We start from the raw sequence: 14,589 nt of genomic DNA on the forward strand, positions 1-14,589 counted from the left end.
GGTAAAAAAAGATGCTATCTGTGTAGTTCGGGGTACATGACCAACAGGCTTCACATAGCTGTAACAATTGCAAAAATCCTCAGATTAGAACATAAACAGTAAATGTCCATTTACAGCATTTTTCTTCTTGAAATAATGCATTAATTAGCTAAGTTTTATCTGATGTCAGTGAGAAGTATTCTAGTAATCAGCTTTATTTATTTATTTTTAAATATTTTATTTATTTATTTGACAGAGAAAGATAGCCAGCGAGAGAGGAAACACAAGCAGGGGGAGTGGGAGAGGAAGAAGCAGGCTCCTAGCAGGGGAGCCTGATGTGGGGCTCGATCCCAGAACGCTGGGATCACACCCTGAGCCGAAGACAGATGGTTAACGACTGCACCACCCAGGTGCCCCTCTAGTAATCAGCTTTAAAAAAAAAAAAAAATTAAAGAGGGGTGCCTCGCTAGTTCAGTCAGTAGAGCATGCCACTCTTGATCTGGGGGTTGTGGGTTTGAGCCCCATGTTGGGTGTAGAGATTATTTAAAAGTAAAATCTTAAAAAAAAATAAAAAGGCGGGGGAGAAAGAAACCAAATCATCCGGTGGTTGTGCGCTCATACTAAAACATTAGCATTGGGTTGGAATTTCAGGGCTGGGGCCCATACATCAAAATCCCTGAATAAATAAAAAATTATGTCAGATTATCAAGATCACAGAAAATATTAGTGACAGCTACTACTAAAAAAAAACAACTGGAGAGCAGGCCTCCAGATGTGTATTTTGTTTGCTTTCTGTGTTCCCATAAAAGTGCTACTTTCTGGCCAAATTAATGTATTAAGAAAAATATACGGACTCATTGCCTTTTCAGCTGAAAAGAACCCTTCTGATCACCCAGTAATTCTCCTTATTTTAGGGATGAGATAAAGGTCCCTGTTTGGTGAAGGACAGAATAGTTTTAAGAAGTCCAATTTCCCAGTGGCTCCTATTTGTAAACGAGCTTTTAAACCCAGCAATGTCGTCTAAGCAGTCTGGCCAGGCCCGCGAGTACGTTGGGACTAGGTTCCCAGACTTAGCCCTGCCACCTCCTTCCCCAGTCCACCTTTAGGCCATCGATTCCATTAATCTTCTTTGTCCAACCACAGACGTACCCTACTAGGTCCCCTGCCATCTAGATTCCAGAATTATCTGTTCGTTTGTCAACGTTCCCTCGCCCAAACCTCATGAAGGTTGTGAATCGAGTTGAGTGCCAAAAACACACCTTCTGTATCTCTGTACACTTGTCTTCTGTCATAGAGTAGGTGTTCAATAAATTTTGTTACGGCAAACCAGCATCCAGCAAACCGACTGTTGCCCAAGGGAGGGAAAAAAGAAAGTGCGTGGTGAGAAGAGGAAAGAGAAGTTTTAGAAAGTTGCATGGGAACCGGGAACCGTAAGATAAGTGAGAGACTACCTCCTTCTGCAAACTGACCCTTAGAGGTAAAACTAGCCCGGCTGCGGGCAAAAGGCAAGGTTAGAAGAGTGTTCATCACAGGTTGAAGTCAAGTAGCTCTCTTCCCTGGTAGTAATAAATGAGAGGAAGCAGATTTGACAGCAGATTCTGCTAAAGCAGAACGCTAACCTTAAAGGCAAACCTTAACCTGAAGGTCAAAAGAACATTCCTTCCCTCAACTACTTTTTAACAAAGTTACATTTTCGCAGAGCGGGTTAACATATATGGAGGAGACGCCGGCAACACTGATTCTCCGGGGCCTGGAGCAAATCCGGGAAGAAAGGAGCTGAGGGAAGTAAAGAGGTCGCGGGCCCACGGATGCGGATCCCGGCTGGGGCAGCCTGAAGCCACCACCTTCCCCGGCTTCGGGGAGCCCGGCGAGCCCCGAGGAGCGCCCTTCGCCTTCCGCATACCTTTAGGTGTCGAGGGCGGAGGAGCGGCGGCGCCGCGGCATGCCCACAGTCCCACCCGTAATTGGGAAGTATGTTGGGCAGCTCTCACGTAGGTGCAGCCGCACCGCCGAGCTCCGGGACCTCCCGACCCTGCTGTTGGGCACCGTTGCCAGGGAGACAGCGTGGGGCATGCTGGGAAGTCGGAGCGAGACTGCACCGTGCGGGTCCCCGAGGCGGAAGTGTGCACCGACCCAAGTGGGCGGGGAAAGACGGTCAGGCCTGACCGGCCTGGCTTCCCTAACCTGACAGCCGCCATTTCGGAGCTAACTTCCTGGCCCTCCTTTAGCGACCTCGCGCCTTCAGGCCCAGGAACACCTGTGCCCCCGGCGCCGTCTGGCACTACTGGCTTCATGGAGCCGAGCTTCCCAGTGACGTCGTACGCGGAGACTTCCGGTTCCTGCTCTTGAGGTTGGACTCTCACGTGCGGGCGTTTCCAGCAGTGGCTCCTGCAGCCTTTTAATGGAAGGGCTGGTGCCCTGGGAGGAAAATGCAGGTGGGCTCTGCTGCAGTCCGGGTAGAGAGTTGTGAGGGTTGTGGTGGCGTGATGTATGAAGGCCTGTGTTTGACAACTAACATCAGACCTTTTGTGTACCTTTCGCCTATCCAGGACGCGTTTGTTCAACAACTATTGCAAGGTCCTGTAATTAGTTTAGGATGAGTTGACGTGGCCTCTGTTCCCATAAGCTTTACAAGACATAAATAAATAACTGCCATGCCGGATAAGGTGCTGCAGGTAGGGCTAAAATTAGGGTGAATTGAGTTGAGCGCAAAATGCAAGGGGGTGCCCCAAAAGTCTGTAAGCAAGATAAATATATTTTAATGCAATATATTTAAAAATCAAAATGGATGCAAAAGACATCCTTGATTGACAAAATCTCATGGTTTTAAATAAAGACAGTGCCATGCTGAGCCATACTGGAGTGTGAGGCCAAAGGAAAAGCTAGTAACACACATGCTGTGACTTCGGTTAGCCAGATAAGGAACGATATTCTTGTTACTGAACCACATAAGCAAGGACAAGAAGATGAAAAGAGCCTGTGATTAGAGCGAAACTGGAGAGTTAGGTTCCTGCATGCTTATGAAGCAGTAATTTTCCTTACTGAAAACGATGCCAATTAAGATGGGACCCACCACAAGCCAACGCCTAAAAGAAATTCCCAGAGTATGATTGTCAATAAAGAAAAACTGGATCCATATCATTGACCTTACACACTTCAGGTACCTGAGGCCCAGTGCTCTCTGATATATTAATTATGAGATTGAGGAGGGTATCATTTTTATAGTATAGGACTTTTTATTTTGACCCTACACAGATATTCTGTGTTGCAAGTTGGTGACTGTTACCTACCTCAATATCAGAATCCACAGTAGTCTCTATTAGTATGTCAGTAATGGACTTTAACTCATTTTCTTTTAGAATCAGCAGCCTCCATCCCTATCCAGAGATTAAACTCCATGAAACCATTGCATTTGTGCCTTGTTAACAGATGGGGAAAGCAAAAGAGAATGAAAACGCACTCAGCTAGCTGGTGCTGCCTGAGCATCTAGGTAAGAATTGAGATGCTAACACCTAATATGTTCTGTTTAAAGAGCTGTTAATAACATTTGCTGTTGGTTTTTGGTGCTGGAAATGATGAGTTGGTCCCCAGCGAACAGCATCAATTGAAACTGTGTTCTGTTGTTTTAAACAGAAAATTCTTCACACAGTCATCATGGGTATTCGAGGACTAATGAGTTTTGTGGAAAATCACAGTAATGAGTTCTTCACTGATTTGAAGTTGCGAGACACAAAAATTGTCATTGATGGCTATGCTCTCTTCCATCGTCTTTGCTTCAACTCAAACTTGGAACTTCGGTATGGAGGGGACTATGATTCTTTTGCAGATGTTGCACAAAAATTCTTTGAATCGCTGTTTGCTTGTAATATCTGTCCATATGTTGTATTAGATGGAGGATGTGACATTTCTGATAAAAAGCTTAAAACGTTAAAGGATCGCGCTAGAGAGAAGATCCAGATGGCTCATTCCCTTTCTGTTGGTGGGGGTGGATATGTGTGTCCCTTACTCATCCGGGAAGTGTTCATACAGGTTTTGATCAAGCTACAGGTGTGTTTTGTCCAGTGCTTTTCAGAAGCTGATCGGGACATCATGACACTGGCTAATCATTGGAATTGCCCTGTGTTATCATCTGATAGTGACTTTTGCATCTTTGACCTAAAAACTGGGTTTTGCCCATTGAATAGCTTTCAGTGGAGAAATGTGAACACTATCAAAGGCACACAAGACTGCTATATCCCTGCCAAATGCTTTTCCCTTGATGCACTCTGCCATCACTTCAGTAATATGAATAAAACTCTACTACCTCTCTTTGCGGTGCTATGTGGAAATGATCACATTAATCTGCCCATCATCGAGACATTCTTAAGTAAAGTACGTCTTCCTCTTGGAGCTACCGGTTCTAAGGGGAGGAGACACCACCGAGTATTAGGACTTCTGAATTGGTTATCTCATTTTGCCAACCCTGCTGAAGCACTTGATAATGTTCTGAAATATCTTCCAAAAAAGGATCGCGAAAATGTTAAGGAAATTCTCTGCTGTTCCATGGAAGAATACCAGCAATCTCAGGTGAAGCTGCAGGACTTTTTCCAGTATGGTACTTATACCTGTCCAGCCACCTTGAATCTGGATTTACCAGAATGGGTATTAGTGGCTTTGGCCAAAGGCCAGCTATCTCCTTTCATCAGTGATGCTTTGGTGCTAAGAAGGACCATTCTCCACACACAGGTGGAAAATATGCAGCAACCAAATGCCCACAGAGTATCTCTGCCCATCCGGCAGATCATCTATGGGCTTCTTTTGAATGCCTCTCCCCGTCTGGAAAATATGTCCTGGAATGCATTGCCTTCTCAGCCTCTAGCTTTCAGCGAAGTGGAAAGGATTAATAAAAATATCAAAACATCGATTGTTAATGCAGTAGAACTGCCCAAGGATCATTCTGACTTAAGCAAGTTGACTGAGGTAAGTGTTTGTAACACTAATTTAATTTTTGTAAAGTAGTTTATAGGTTAAAAAGTGCTTTCATGCTTATTATCTCTCCTAATATAACCAAATGAGGTTGGTTGCTCTAGTCCCATTTCATAGTGGAGAAAACTAGGACTCAAAGTAGGTTACTGTGTATATGTCAGCCAGAGAGTTGCAGTGTTAGGACTCGAACCCAGGTCTTTTAGCCCCAGATCTGCCATTTCTGCTCTACTTCAGTAGTCTGTGTTATTTTGCAGTTATTACTACTACTCTGTTGATATTAGCTGTTAATAAATTGGGGTCATGTGCCTTTAGAGGAAAAGGAAAAAATTCTGAGCTGCAAAAAGAAGTGTGCCTTGAAGGTATTGATCATAGGCATAATGAATATCTTAGACTGCATCAGATTTCAATTAACAAGATTAATACTGATGCTTGCTTGGGTCTAATTTTTCATTTTTATCAATGAGGACCTTTTTTTTAGGCTTTAGTTTTATGGCATCATGATGATTAGGTTGATACTGAAAATATGATTCTGAGCCTAACTCGGTGTTGTTTAAACCTGAATAACACTGAGACCAGTCCACTTTTCAAGGTAAAAAAAAATTTATAGATCCCAGTGTTTATATTATTGTTTGATTATATAAATATATTAAAAATTACAAATAGAGGGGCACCTAGGTGACTCAGTCACCTAAGCATCAGATTCTTGATTTCAGCTCAGAGTCCTGAGATTGAGCCCCGAGAAAGGCTCTGTGCTGGGCGTGGAGCCTGCTTAAGATTCTCTCTGCCCCTCCCCCCTTACAACCTTGCTTGGGCTCACTCTCTCTCTCAAAAAAATTATAAATAAATATGAAACTGCTTATGCTAACACAAATTTACAAATTAATTGCAGATAAACTTAAAATACCAATTGCAGTACCTATTGAGAGTTTTCTTAAATCCAACTAAGACGACTCTCATACCCATTCGCACTCAAGCATGTAGGACAGCAACCATAGCTTCCCAGCAGGTTTGAATCAGGCTTTCCTTTCCTGTGGGAGTTTTTGCAAGTCTACACCACTGATTCTCCACTGGGGTGATTTTGTCCCCCTACCTCCCACAGGGGACATTTGGCAATGTCTGGAGACACTTTCGATTATTACTACCTAGGTGGTTGGGGGAAGGAGGGATGTTGGTACTGGCATTTAGTGGGAAGGGGCCAAGTATGCTGCTAAACATCTTCAAATGCACCGGGTAGCCCCCAGTGCATTACCCGGGCCCAAATGTAGTAATGCCAGTAGCTGGCCTACACTGCTGACCAAGGGACTAAACTCTAATCTCCCCATTAGTGCCAGCTCAGGCAGGAGGAAATGAAATCCATATCAGGTGGGTACCAGTGCCTCCTTGGCTTTGAGGAATGACTGCTAACGGGAACAGTGTTTCTTCTGGGGGATGCTGAAATGTTCTGGAATTACTGATGGTTGCACAAACTTATAAATACACTAAAATCACTTTAAAAGGGTGAATTTATAACATGTAAATTATATCTTAAAGAAAGAAAAAGTCTCACTGGCTTACTTCCCCCTCCTTTTTTATAACAATTCCATAAACATAGCTTCCAGGCTCCTTGCAAGGGCCATGCCTAATTATAGGTCACTGTGCTCAGGGACGCCCCATGATATGATGTCCCCATCTGGTGTTTACAGTTCATTCATAGTTCAAATCTAGATGCAATTTTACAGGAGTCATTTTTACCATGCTAAGTAACACAGCTAACTTTATCATGTTTCCAGGGTTATAAAAGTAGAAAGTTGAGCACAGGTCAAAATCCAAACAGGAGGGATTTATTAAAACTTTACCATACCAATAAAATTGAAATTAGCAACATTCTAAATGATGGTGTTTTGTTAAAATTACATTTCTCCTCACAACATAAATCGTGCTGTGTTGGAGAGTTTTTAAAACTTTTTTTATGGCTTTATTGAGAAATGTACAGTGAAGTGCCCATATTTAAAGCGTGCACTTTGATGAGTCTGATGTAGGTTTGCATCTGTGAACCCATCTTGCAATTAAAATAATGAATGTATACATCACTCCTAAAAGTTTCCCCTTGCCTCTTCGCAATTCATCCCTCCCTGAGTATGTACACATAGCAAAGTACACAGACAATTATACAGCTTGATGAATTTTCACCAACTCGACACTTCCATGTAAAGAATGCCCAGATGAAGACACCTTATCAGCACCCCAACAGCTTTTCTAATGTCTGGTTCAAGCACCCCCTCTCCCACCCCCTGTAATCACTATCCAGACCTGTAATAACATTGAATAGTTTTAACTTTTTATATTTTACAAAAGTGGGATCATATAAATTCTCTCATCTGGCTTCTTTTATTCAGCATGATGTTTGTGAGATTCACATCACTGTTGAGAAGCTGTAGATCATTTAGATCTCATTGCTGCGTGGGAATACACCACAGTTGATTTCTCCATTTTGCAGGTGATGGGCATTTGGGTAGTTTGCAGTTTGGGCAGTTAGGAATAGTGCTATGAACATTCTGATGCACATCATTCATTGAAAACGTGGACACATTTCTGTTGCATATACCACTAGGAGTGGAATTTTAATAAGAAGATAGGCGTATGTTCAGTTTACAAGATATATTGCCAAATGGTCTTGCAAGGTGGTTTAACCAATTAGTATTCCCACCAGCAGCTTATGAGGATTCCTCTTCATTTACACCCTTCCTGACACTTTTTATCCTTTAAAAATTTTTTTAGCTATTCTGATGTGTTTATAGTGGCATCATTTTAGCCGATTTGGTGGGTGTTAATTTGCATTTCTCTGATGACTTATTTGAACACCTTTTATGTGTCCATTGGCCATTTGTATATTCTGTTATATAATTTTCTGTTCAAAGCCTTTTGCCCATTTTTCTGTTGGCTTTTTATTTCTATATATGGATCCTTTGTCAAATAACATGTAAACAGACTCTCACATTCTGTAGGTTGTCTTTTCGCTCTAGTATGTTTTAATGAACAGAAGTTATTAATATAGTCCAATTTAAATGTTTTATTATGATTATCACTTCTGTGACTTACTTAGAAAATTATTGCCTACCTCAAGGTCATCACAGTTTTTTTGCCTTTCATATTTAGATCTATAATCTGTCTACAACTTATTTTTTTGTGTATGGTGTGACATAGGGATCAGGGCACGTTTTCCGTCACATGTTGAGTCAATGAGTGTAGCATGCTGATTATACTCCTTGCTAAATGGAGATGACAAGTGTAGTGTTCTCATCACTTACCTGTATTAAAGTAGGGTGAAATTTTAGTTCACTTTCTGTGTGGTGAGATCTTTTGGTTTTCCCTTGGCATACACTCATCAATTCTGTGTTTAGCTCAATGTTGTTAACTCTAATTAGCCCATGATAATTCTAAATGGTATCAGGTGCAAATGTGATTCCAAAGACAAATGCAGGTATACGAATAGAAATTTTGTGATAGTTATCTGTTCATTTTGAGGTGGTAATAATACTTTATCTGCCTTGTGCCAGCTGTTGTAATAGAAACTTTGTACTTATTTAATTCCCACAGTAACAACATAGGGTAGGGTTTCCATTTTGGTTACGTTCGTTGCAGTGGATAGAGCTCCACTCAAGTTAACCAATGAGAAGTTAATCATAAGGAAAGGTGGAAGTGGATTATTCTTTGGGAGTAAGGCAGTGCCAAAACCAGCCTCTCTCTTGGTGTCTCTGCTTCTCTGTAGGATTTTCTTCTCCAGGTTTGTGCTTTCCTTCCCCTTGGGGTATAAGGAAAGGAGTTGTCACATGGGATAAAACCTAACCAGATTTAAGGGCTGGAAATAGAGTAGTTCCTCTTTTGGAAGGGGCTGAGAACTGGTGGATTCCATGAAACATCTTGTGTAATTCATTATAATGCCCATTTACAGATAAGCAAACTGACTGTAGAAAAGCTCAGAAACTTGTCCAATGCGGTAGTTAGTAAGAGATAGAACACCTCTAAAGTCAAAGCCCAAACTCTGCTTTATTTCCTTAGCTTTACTTGGTGTGTCTTCCCCCCAGTTGAGATCATAAAGAGTTTTTGTTTTACTTTAAGTAGTTAATTGCTACTCCCCATGGGAGTGATTGATTATACTGTAAAGCATTTTCCGTATTTCTAAAGTTTATCAGTATCAAAATTTTAAAACCAGTGATTATAAATCATATTTAATACTCTCATGCATCAGTGATGAAACTGTTTTGTCAACTATGATGTGTTTTATTTCAGGTTAACATGTCCATTCCCAGCTGTCAACACACTGATTGACTACAAACTAGGTTTTAGATGCTGAGCTATGTTTCATCCTTTCAGAAAGTTAAGAAAGAAATCCTTTTCTGGCTGCATGTAGACACTAGGAATACAACTTCTTTTTCCTCTCTTAAAGTTTGATCGTAAAGTTCTTCTGAAGGTGCCCTTTTAATAGTCCTAATTTCCTTATTTGTAGAAGTATGTGACCTAGAAGGTCCCTTACGGTTCCTGAGATTCATTAAGGTAAAGTTATTTCAAGAAGCCTGAAACCCTCATAGCTGCTAACTTCAAACTTTTATTTGAAGTGCACTCTAAAGCGTGGAGTAAAAGTGAGTGTGGTGTGTTATTGTAAGGACAGTGCAGGTAATCCTTAAATACTCCTATCCCCCCTGAATATATCTCTCACCTACAAGCAGTTACCCTGGAACAATCCCTGTGTGGGGAAACAGAAAGATAATAAAATGTTCACCTGGGTAGGGACATGAGACAGGACCCATACAAACAGAAGCTTGTATGATATGCCACAAAGGGTGCATATAATCTAAGTGTGACTTCTAGAGGTGATCGGTAATGGTATCATGAAGAAGGTGGGGCCTCAATAGTCACTGGCAAGTTAAGAGTAGGGTTAAGTATGGATCTTTGTTTCTCAAAACAGAATAGTTAAAATGCAGATAGCTTCCTGGGTTCCTCTCAAACTTACTGAATCAAAATTTAGGGGGTGGGACCTGAGAATTGAATCTTTTAAGAAGCGTCCCAAGTGATATATCCACTGAAGATGTTCGCCAGCTTACATGGAGGATGGAATGACATGAGCAAGGGCTGTGTAGCAGGGGTAGACAATATATCCATCCAACCATATTTATTAAGCACAGTGTTTTAAATGCTTTGAACGTGGCCGATTTCTTTCCACAGTAAGATAAGAAACTGACAGAGCAATTCATTTGTATTAAAGTCTCTTCATACTAGAGAAAAAAAGAAAAGACATTCCCCAAAGTAACTTGCAGAATGTTTGGTATGTATTTTCAGCTCTCCTTGGCCAGACGGCAGATACTTCTATTAGAAACCCTGAAGGTGAAACAGGCCATCCTGGAACGAATCCCTTCTTCATTGAAGCTGCCCATTTCTGTCAGTTGCTACTGGTTGCAGCACACAGAGTCCAAGGCAAAGCTACATCACCTCCAGGCCTTACTGCTAGGGATGCTGATGGGGCCCTTGCATGCCATAATAACCAGCCCTGGTAGGTATCTGGAAATTCCAGGAGTATATATCTGTATGTTACTTGCATATAATCGCAAGTTTCAACAAACGAAAAAATATTCTTGGATTATTTACTCCAAGTTATATCCAGAACTTAGGAATGGAGGCACTAGAGTTATCATTCATTCATTGGCAAATGTTTTTTGAGCACTTGTGTGTGTGTGAGGCTCTGTGCTGCAGAGCTTGACTACAACGGCACAACAGTGAGGATGTGCTGATACTGCCTAATCCCACCTGCTCTGTAGCACCTAATGCTTTCATCTATGAAGTGTGAATGTATAATATGTGCCGGTTACATTCTTTATTCCATGTACCCTGGCCTTATCAATATAGTGGCAACATCATCATTAGAAACGGATTTAAAATTGTCCACTGGTGAAGCTTCTGAATACCTACAACCATAATAAACATTCATGCTTGTGCTGTTTTTTACTTTCTCTCCACTGTAAGTTTCAATTAGTGTGTTAGTGATGGCAGAAATAGTAACTCTTCTATTATAGAAACGCACTTTAAGGCAGTTTCAGCTGCGTTTAAGTATCAGGTGAAATAAATGATGCACTGGAGCACTTCAATTCTCCAGTGGAATTACTCCCTTTAAAAGTTTACGAATGCTGGAGCACTTTATCTAAACATGGATAATCATCATCACACTCCAGCACAGTGCTATTTTCTAATCTAATGGCTGCTAGTCACGTGTGGCTATTTAAATTCAAACTTCAGCTTCCCCTTGACACTAGGCACATTTCAAGTGCTCAGCAGCCACATATGGCTAGAGGCTGAATTGGACAGCACAGATACAGAACATTTCCATCATTGCTGAAAGTTCTGGTGGATAGTGCTACTCTGGAGTTTACTTTTTTAAGTAAGTTAAATGAGAGTGAACCAGTATAGATGCCGGGACACCCCAAGTGTGAGAGAAGTTGTCAGAAGGGACTGTTGTTCTAGGACAGCCAACTTAATGCAAAACAAGTTAAGGCCCACTATTAGTTAAGACATAAGTTTAGGGAATTTTCTCTCACTGAATAATAACTGTAGTTTAAGACCATTCTCAGGGCACAAGCCTGTGGTTTTTACCGGAGTCCAACAGAAGGGACACGTCAAGGGTCTGTTTGTTTTCTTTTAGGAATTGTGGACCCCGCACCCAGGCAGGCTCAGTGCCTTGCTGCTCGCTAATTGGTAAAAGGTGGGCCTCCTTTTTATTATTTTCAAGTTGGTCCAGTGTCATTTTGCACGCCCCTGCACAAGCAAACGTACAGAAGCTTACAGTTGAACACGCGCAGCACTGTTCATTTCCTAGGGCTGTTGCTTCTTGCCTGTTATCCTCTGCTGTGTGAAGTAGAGGACTGACCACAGTCTCCTTGAGTCACGCTTTTGTTTTCCTGCCACAAAGCAGAAGTTAAAGTATGCTTAGAACACAGAGGCTGTGTAGGTGCACTATAGCATAGGGGCCTCCATGAAGGAAACTTAGTGAACGAGAACAGTGAAGAGAATGATATTTAATAGTAATTTGTATTTTTCAGAGAGACAGATTTACGGTTTGGGGAGTTCAGATGCAGATGTGTTTAAGGTTAGGTAGCAAACCAGTGGAAGAGATATTAATTTAAGGAAAAAAATAAATAATTTGGGGTTGAATAAAGTTAGGTTGTCATTAAAAAGGCATTTCAGTATAAATATTTCAATTTATACAGCAAGGCTTTTACATTGACGTTAAAATAGTAAAGAGCCAGAAGAGAGAAGCATTTTGGTTATTTAAACTAATTTTTTTTTCTTTATGGAATTCAAAGTTCTGTATATAGAGAAAATTACAAGCTATACAGTGTTTTTGGAAATACTGCCCTTGGGTTGTTTCTTTGTCTAGATAAGGAAGATCTGCAGGAGGATGGTGCTAGGATGTTGTATGAAGAGTTCCAGAGAGTGAAGGAGCAGACGCGGCCGGGCACGAGACTGGACTTAGACACAGCTCACATCTTCTGTCAGTGGCAGTGCTGTCTGCAGATGGGGATGTATCTCAATCAGCTGCTGTCCACTCCTCTCCCGGAACCAGACCTAACTCGGTAAGCACCACGGGAAACTAGTTCAGATGGCTGCACACAGAAGTAAATACTTTTATTTATACTTAAAGCACATAAGTTATGTTTAAAAAATTAATCTTAGTATAACTGGATCACTATTATAGCTGAAGAGCTGGAAACAGGAGAAATATTCATTTTTTTTCATACTCCCCAAAAGTTTCCATAATTAGATCAAAGATTAAAAAGCCAGCCCCTTCAAGTAAAGAAAGAGGCAGTTGGTAGGCTATAACTTGTTCCTTCATTTCTCTCAGGTCTTTGTTCAAATATCACTTTATAAAGGCTTTTTCTGATTACCCTTCTAGAATATTATTCTCTACTTCCCGTCACTCTAGTCCTTTTTCTCTTTTGGATTTTTGTAAATTGCATTTCTTACCACTTGGCATACTGTTCACATATTGTTCAAATATTAAATGGCTACTCTGTGCTAGAGTGTAGTGAACAAAACATTTTTTTTTAAATCTCTGTTGTCTTGGAGTTTTTATTATAGTGAGATGACTATTAGACACTTCAGTGACCTTTATCTAGGGTTTTTGTTTTGCCAGGTAAGTATGAAGAAGGGAGGGGCAGCCTGTATGCCAGGAAGTGATTATGTTGGACTATGGAGTTAAAGCTGAGTAAGAAAGAAAGGATATCAGTAGGGTGTGAGCCAGTGAAAAAGTGTCACATTCAGTGGATTGGGACATCCTGGTGAGTGTCCATCCGGGAGATCCCAGAGGGAGGGAGGATAAAGGGGAGATTTTTTTAGCAAATGGAGCTGAGACTGTAGATATGCTTTGTCTCTCCCCACTTGAATGTAAGCTCTGTGAGGACAGGGAGTTAGCTATTTTATTTATTTTTGTAGCCGCAGTGCCTAACATATAGTAAGTACTCAAATATTTGTCCAATAAGTGAGTGATATATGAATGGGGGCATATAAAATGTGCTGGTGTGACTTTAAATGTTTTAAGGTATAAAGCTTCCTGAGCAGTAAATAGTGTTACTGTATCCCTGGGCCTACTATCTGAGCTACCCCTAGAACCTTCTACCAATGAGATTAATTGGCCTTTGACCTATGGATTCTTTATGCCTTTCCTTAAACAATTTAGGTCATTCTTGACTGGATCCTCTCTAGTTACCACAGATCCTTTTACAACAGAACAGAGAAAAACAAGACCAAACAGTTCTCTTCATAATGATTTCAGCAGGACTGTTCCTGCATCTCAGCATTACTAGAGCTTATTAAATGATCTTACACTGATTAAATGACGGTTCTAGATCAGTTCCTAAGGCACCAGTTGATCAACTCTGACTCTGACATCAAGTTATATATTAAATTTGTGGCTTCCAGTTCATCCCATCTCATATTTCTAAGTAGGTTCTCAGTGCAAGTGAATCAGTGAACTTACAAATGATACCACTAAATTTTCTCATATTTCAACAGACTGCCTGTTTGGTTTATCAGACATTTTTAATTCCTTTTCTTTGAAGTGTTACGAGGCCTGCTCAACTTTTGGCTAGTTGCAGAACCAACAAGCATCTATCACTTGTTGATAAAAAGTTTTTAAATATCACCAGCCAAGTTTGTAGTAACAACTCCATTCCTTCCTTCAAGGAACAGATTTTTTAAAGTAATTTTAGTAATAATTTGATAGAAGCAAAAAGAGCTCTCAGTGTTTAGCTGCATTTGTTAAAGGCATGTTAATGACTATTGTCTTTGCCACTGAACCTATGCTTTACCAACACTCTTTTCTCTCCCGTTGAACAGACTATATAGTGGAAGCCTGGTGCATGGACTATGCCGACAACTGCTAACGTCAACTTCTGTAGAAAGCCTCCTGCGCATGTGCCCTGAGGCAAAGCAGCTATACGACCATCTGTTCAATGCCACAAGGTCATATGCCCCTGCTGAATTATTCCTACCAAAGGGTATATCAAATTCAAAAAAAAGAAGGCAAAAGAAACATGGTACCAGCTGGTCAAAGAACAGAGTGGGAACCACCTCAGACGCTAGATGCTGGTATGAGGGAAGCAATCGTTTTGGGCTATT

General features: G+C 41.0%; 3 protein-coding genes across 13 annotated transcripts in view; 1 reads left to right on the forward strand and 2 right to left on the reverse strand.

The window, feature by feature from the left end:
• Positions 1 to 2,078, reverse strand: part of NEK11 (NIMA related kinase 11) — a 231,332-nt gene extending 229,254 nt beyond the window's left edge. For 7 of the 10 annotated variants that reach the window (XM_034662010.1, XM_011229202.3, XM_034662011.1 and 4 more), the window contains exon 1: positions 1,883 to 2,017. The gene's annotated coding sequence lies outside the window, so the exon portion shown is untranslated. Of the gene's footprint in view, positions 1 to 1,238; positions 1,325 to 1,882 lie in introns of all 10 variants that reach the window. The other 3 variants (XM_019803185.2, XM_034662012.1, XM_019803188.2) reach the window with 3 other exon arrangements.
• Positions 2,079 to 2,138: 60 nt separating this feature from the next.
• ASTE1 (asteroid homolog 1) lies at positions 2,139 to 12,483 on the forward strand. Its single transcript, XM_019803190.2, has 6 exons — positions 2,139 to 2,414; positions 3,339 to 3,469; positions 3,613 to 4,938; positions 10,261 to 10,471; positions 11,615 to 11,674; positions 12,350 to 12,483. Exons 3-5 carry the CDS (start codon positions 3,634 to 3,636, stop codon positions 11,662 to 11,664), a joined length of 1,566 nt encoding a protein of 521 aa, XP_019658749.1. The 5' UTR covers positions 2,139 to 2,414; positions 3,339 to 3,469; positions 3,613 to 3,633; the 3' UTR covers positions 11,665 to 11,674; positions 12,350 to 12,483.
• The window catches only part of ATP2C1 (ATPase secretory pathway Ca2+ transporting 1), a 169,312-nt gene continuing 166,695 nt past the window's right edge, over positions 11,973 to 14,589 (reverse strand). Inside the window, exon 28 of one of the 2 annotated variants that reach the window (XM_034662009.1) lies at positions 11,973 to 12,537. In XM_034662009.1, coding sequence (XP_034517900.1) covers positions 12,442 to 12,537 — 96 coding nt within the window. In that variant the 3' untranslated portion in view covers positions 11,973 to 12,441. Of the gene's footprint in view, positions 12,576 to 14,589 lie in introns of both variants that reach the window. The other variant, XM_034662008.1, reaches the window with a different exon arrangement.

This window comes from Ailuropoda melanoleuca, chromosome 6 (assembly GCF_002007445.2).
Source record: "Ailuropoda melanoleuca isolate Jingjing chromosome 6, ASM200744v2, whole genome shotgun sequence".
NCBI lineage: Eukaryota > Metazoa > Chordata > Mammalia > Carnivora > Ursidae > Ailuropoda > Ailuropoda melanoleuca.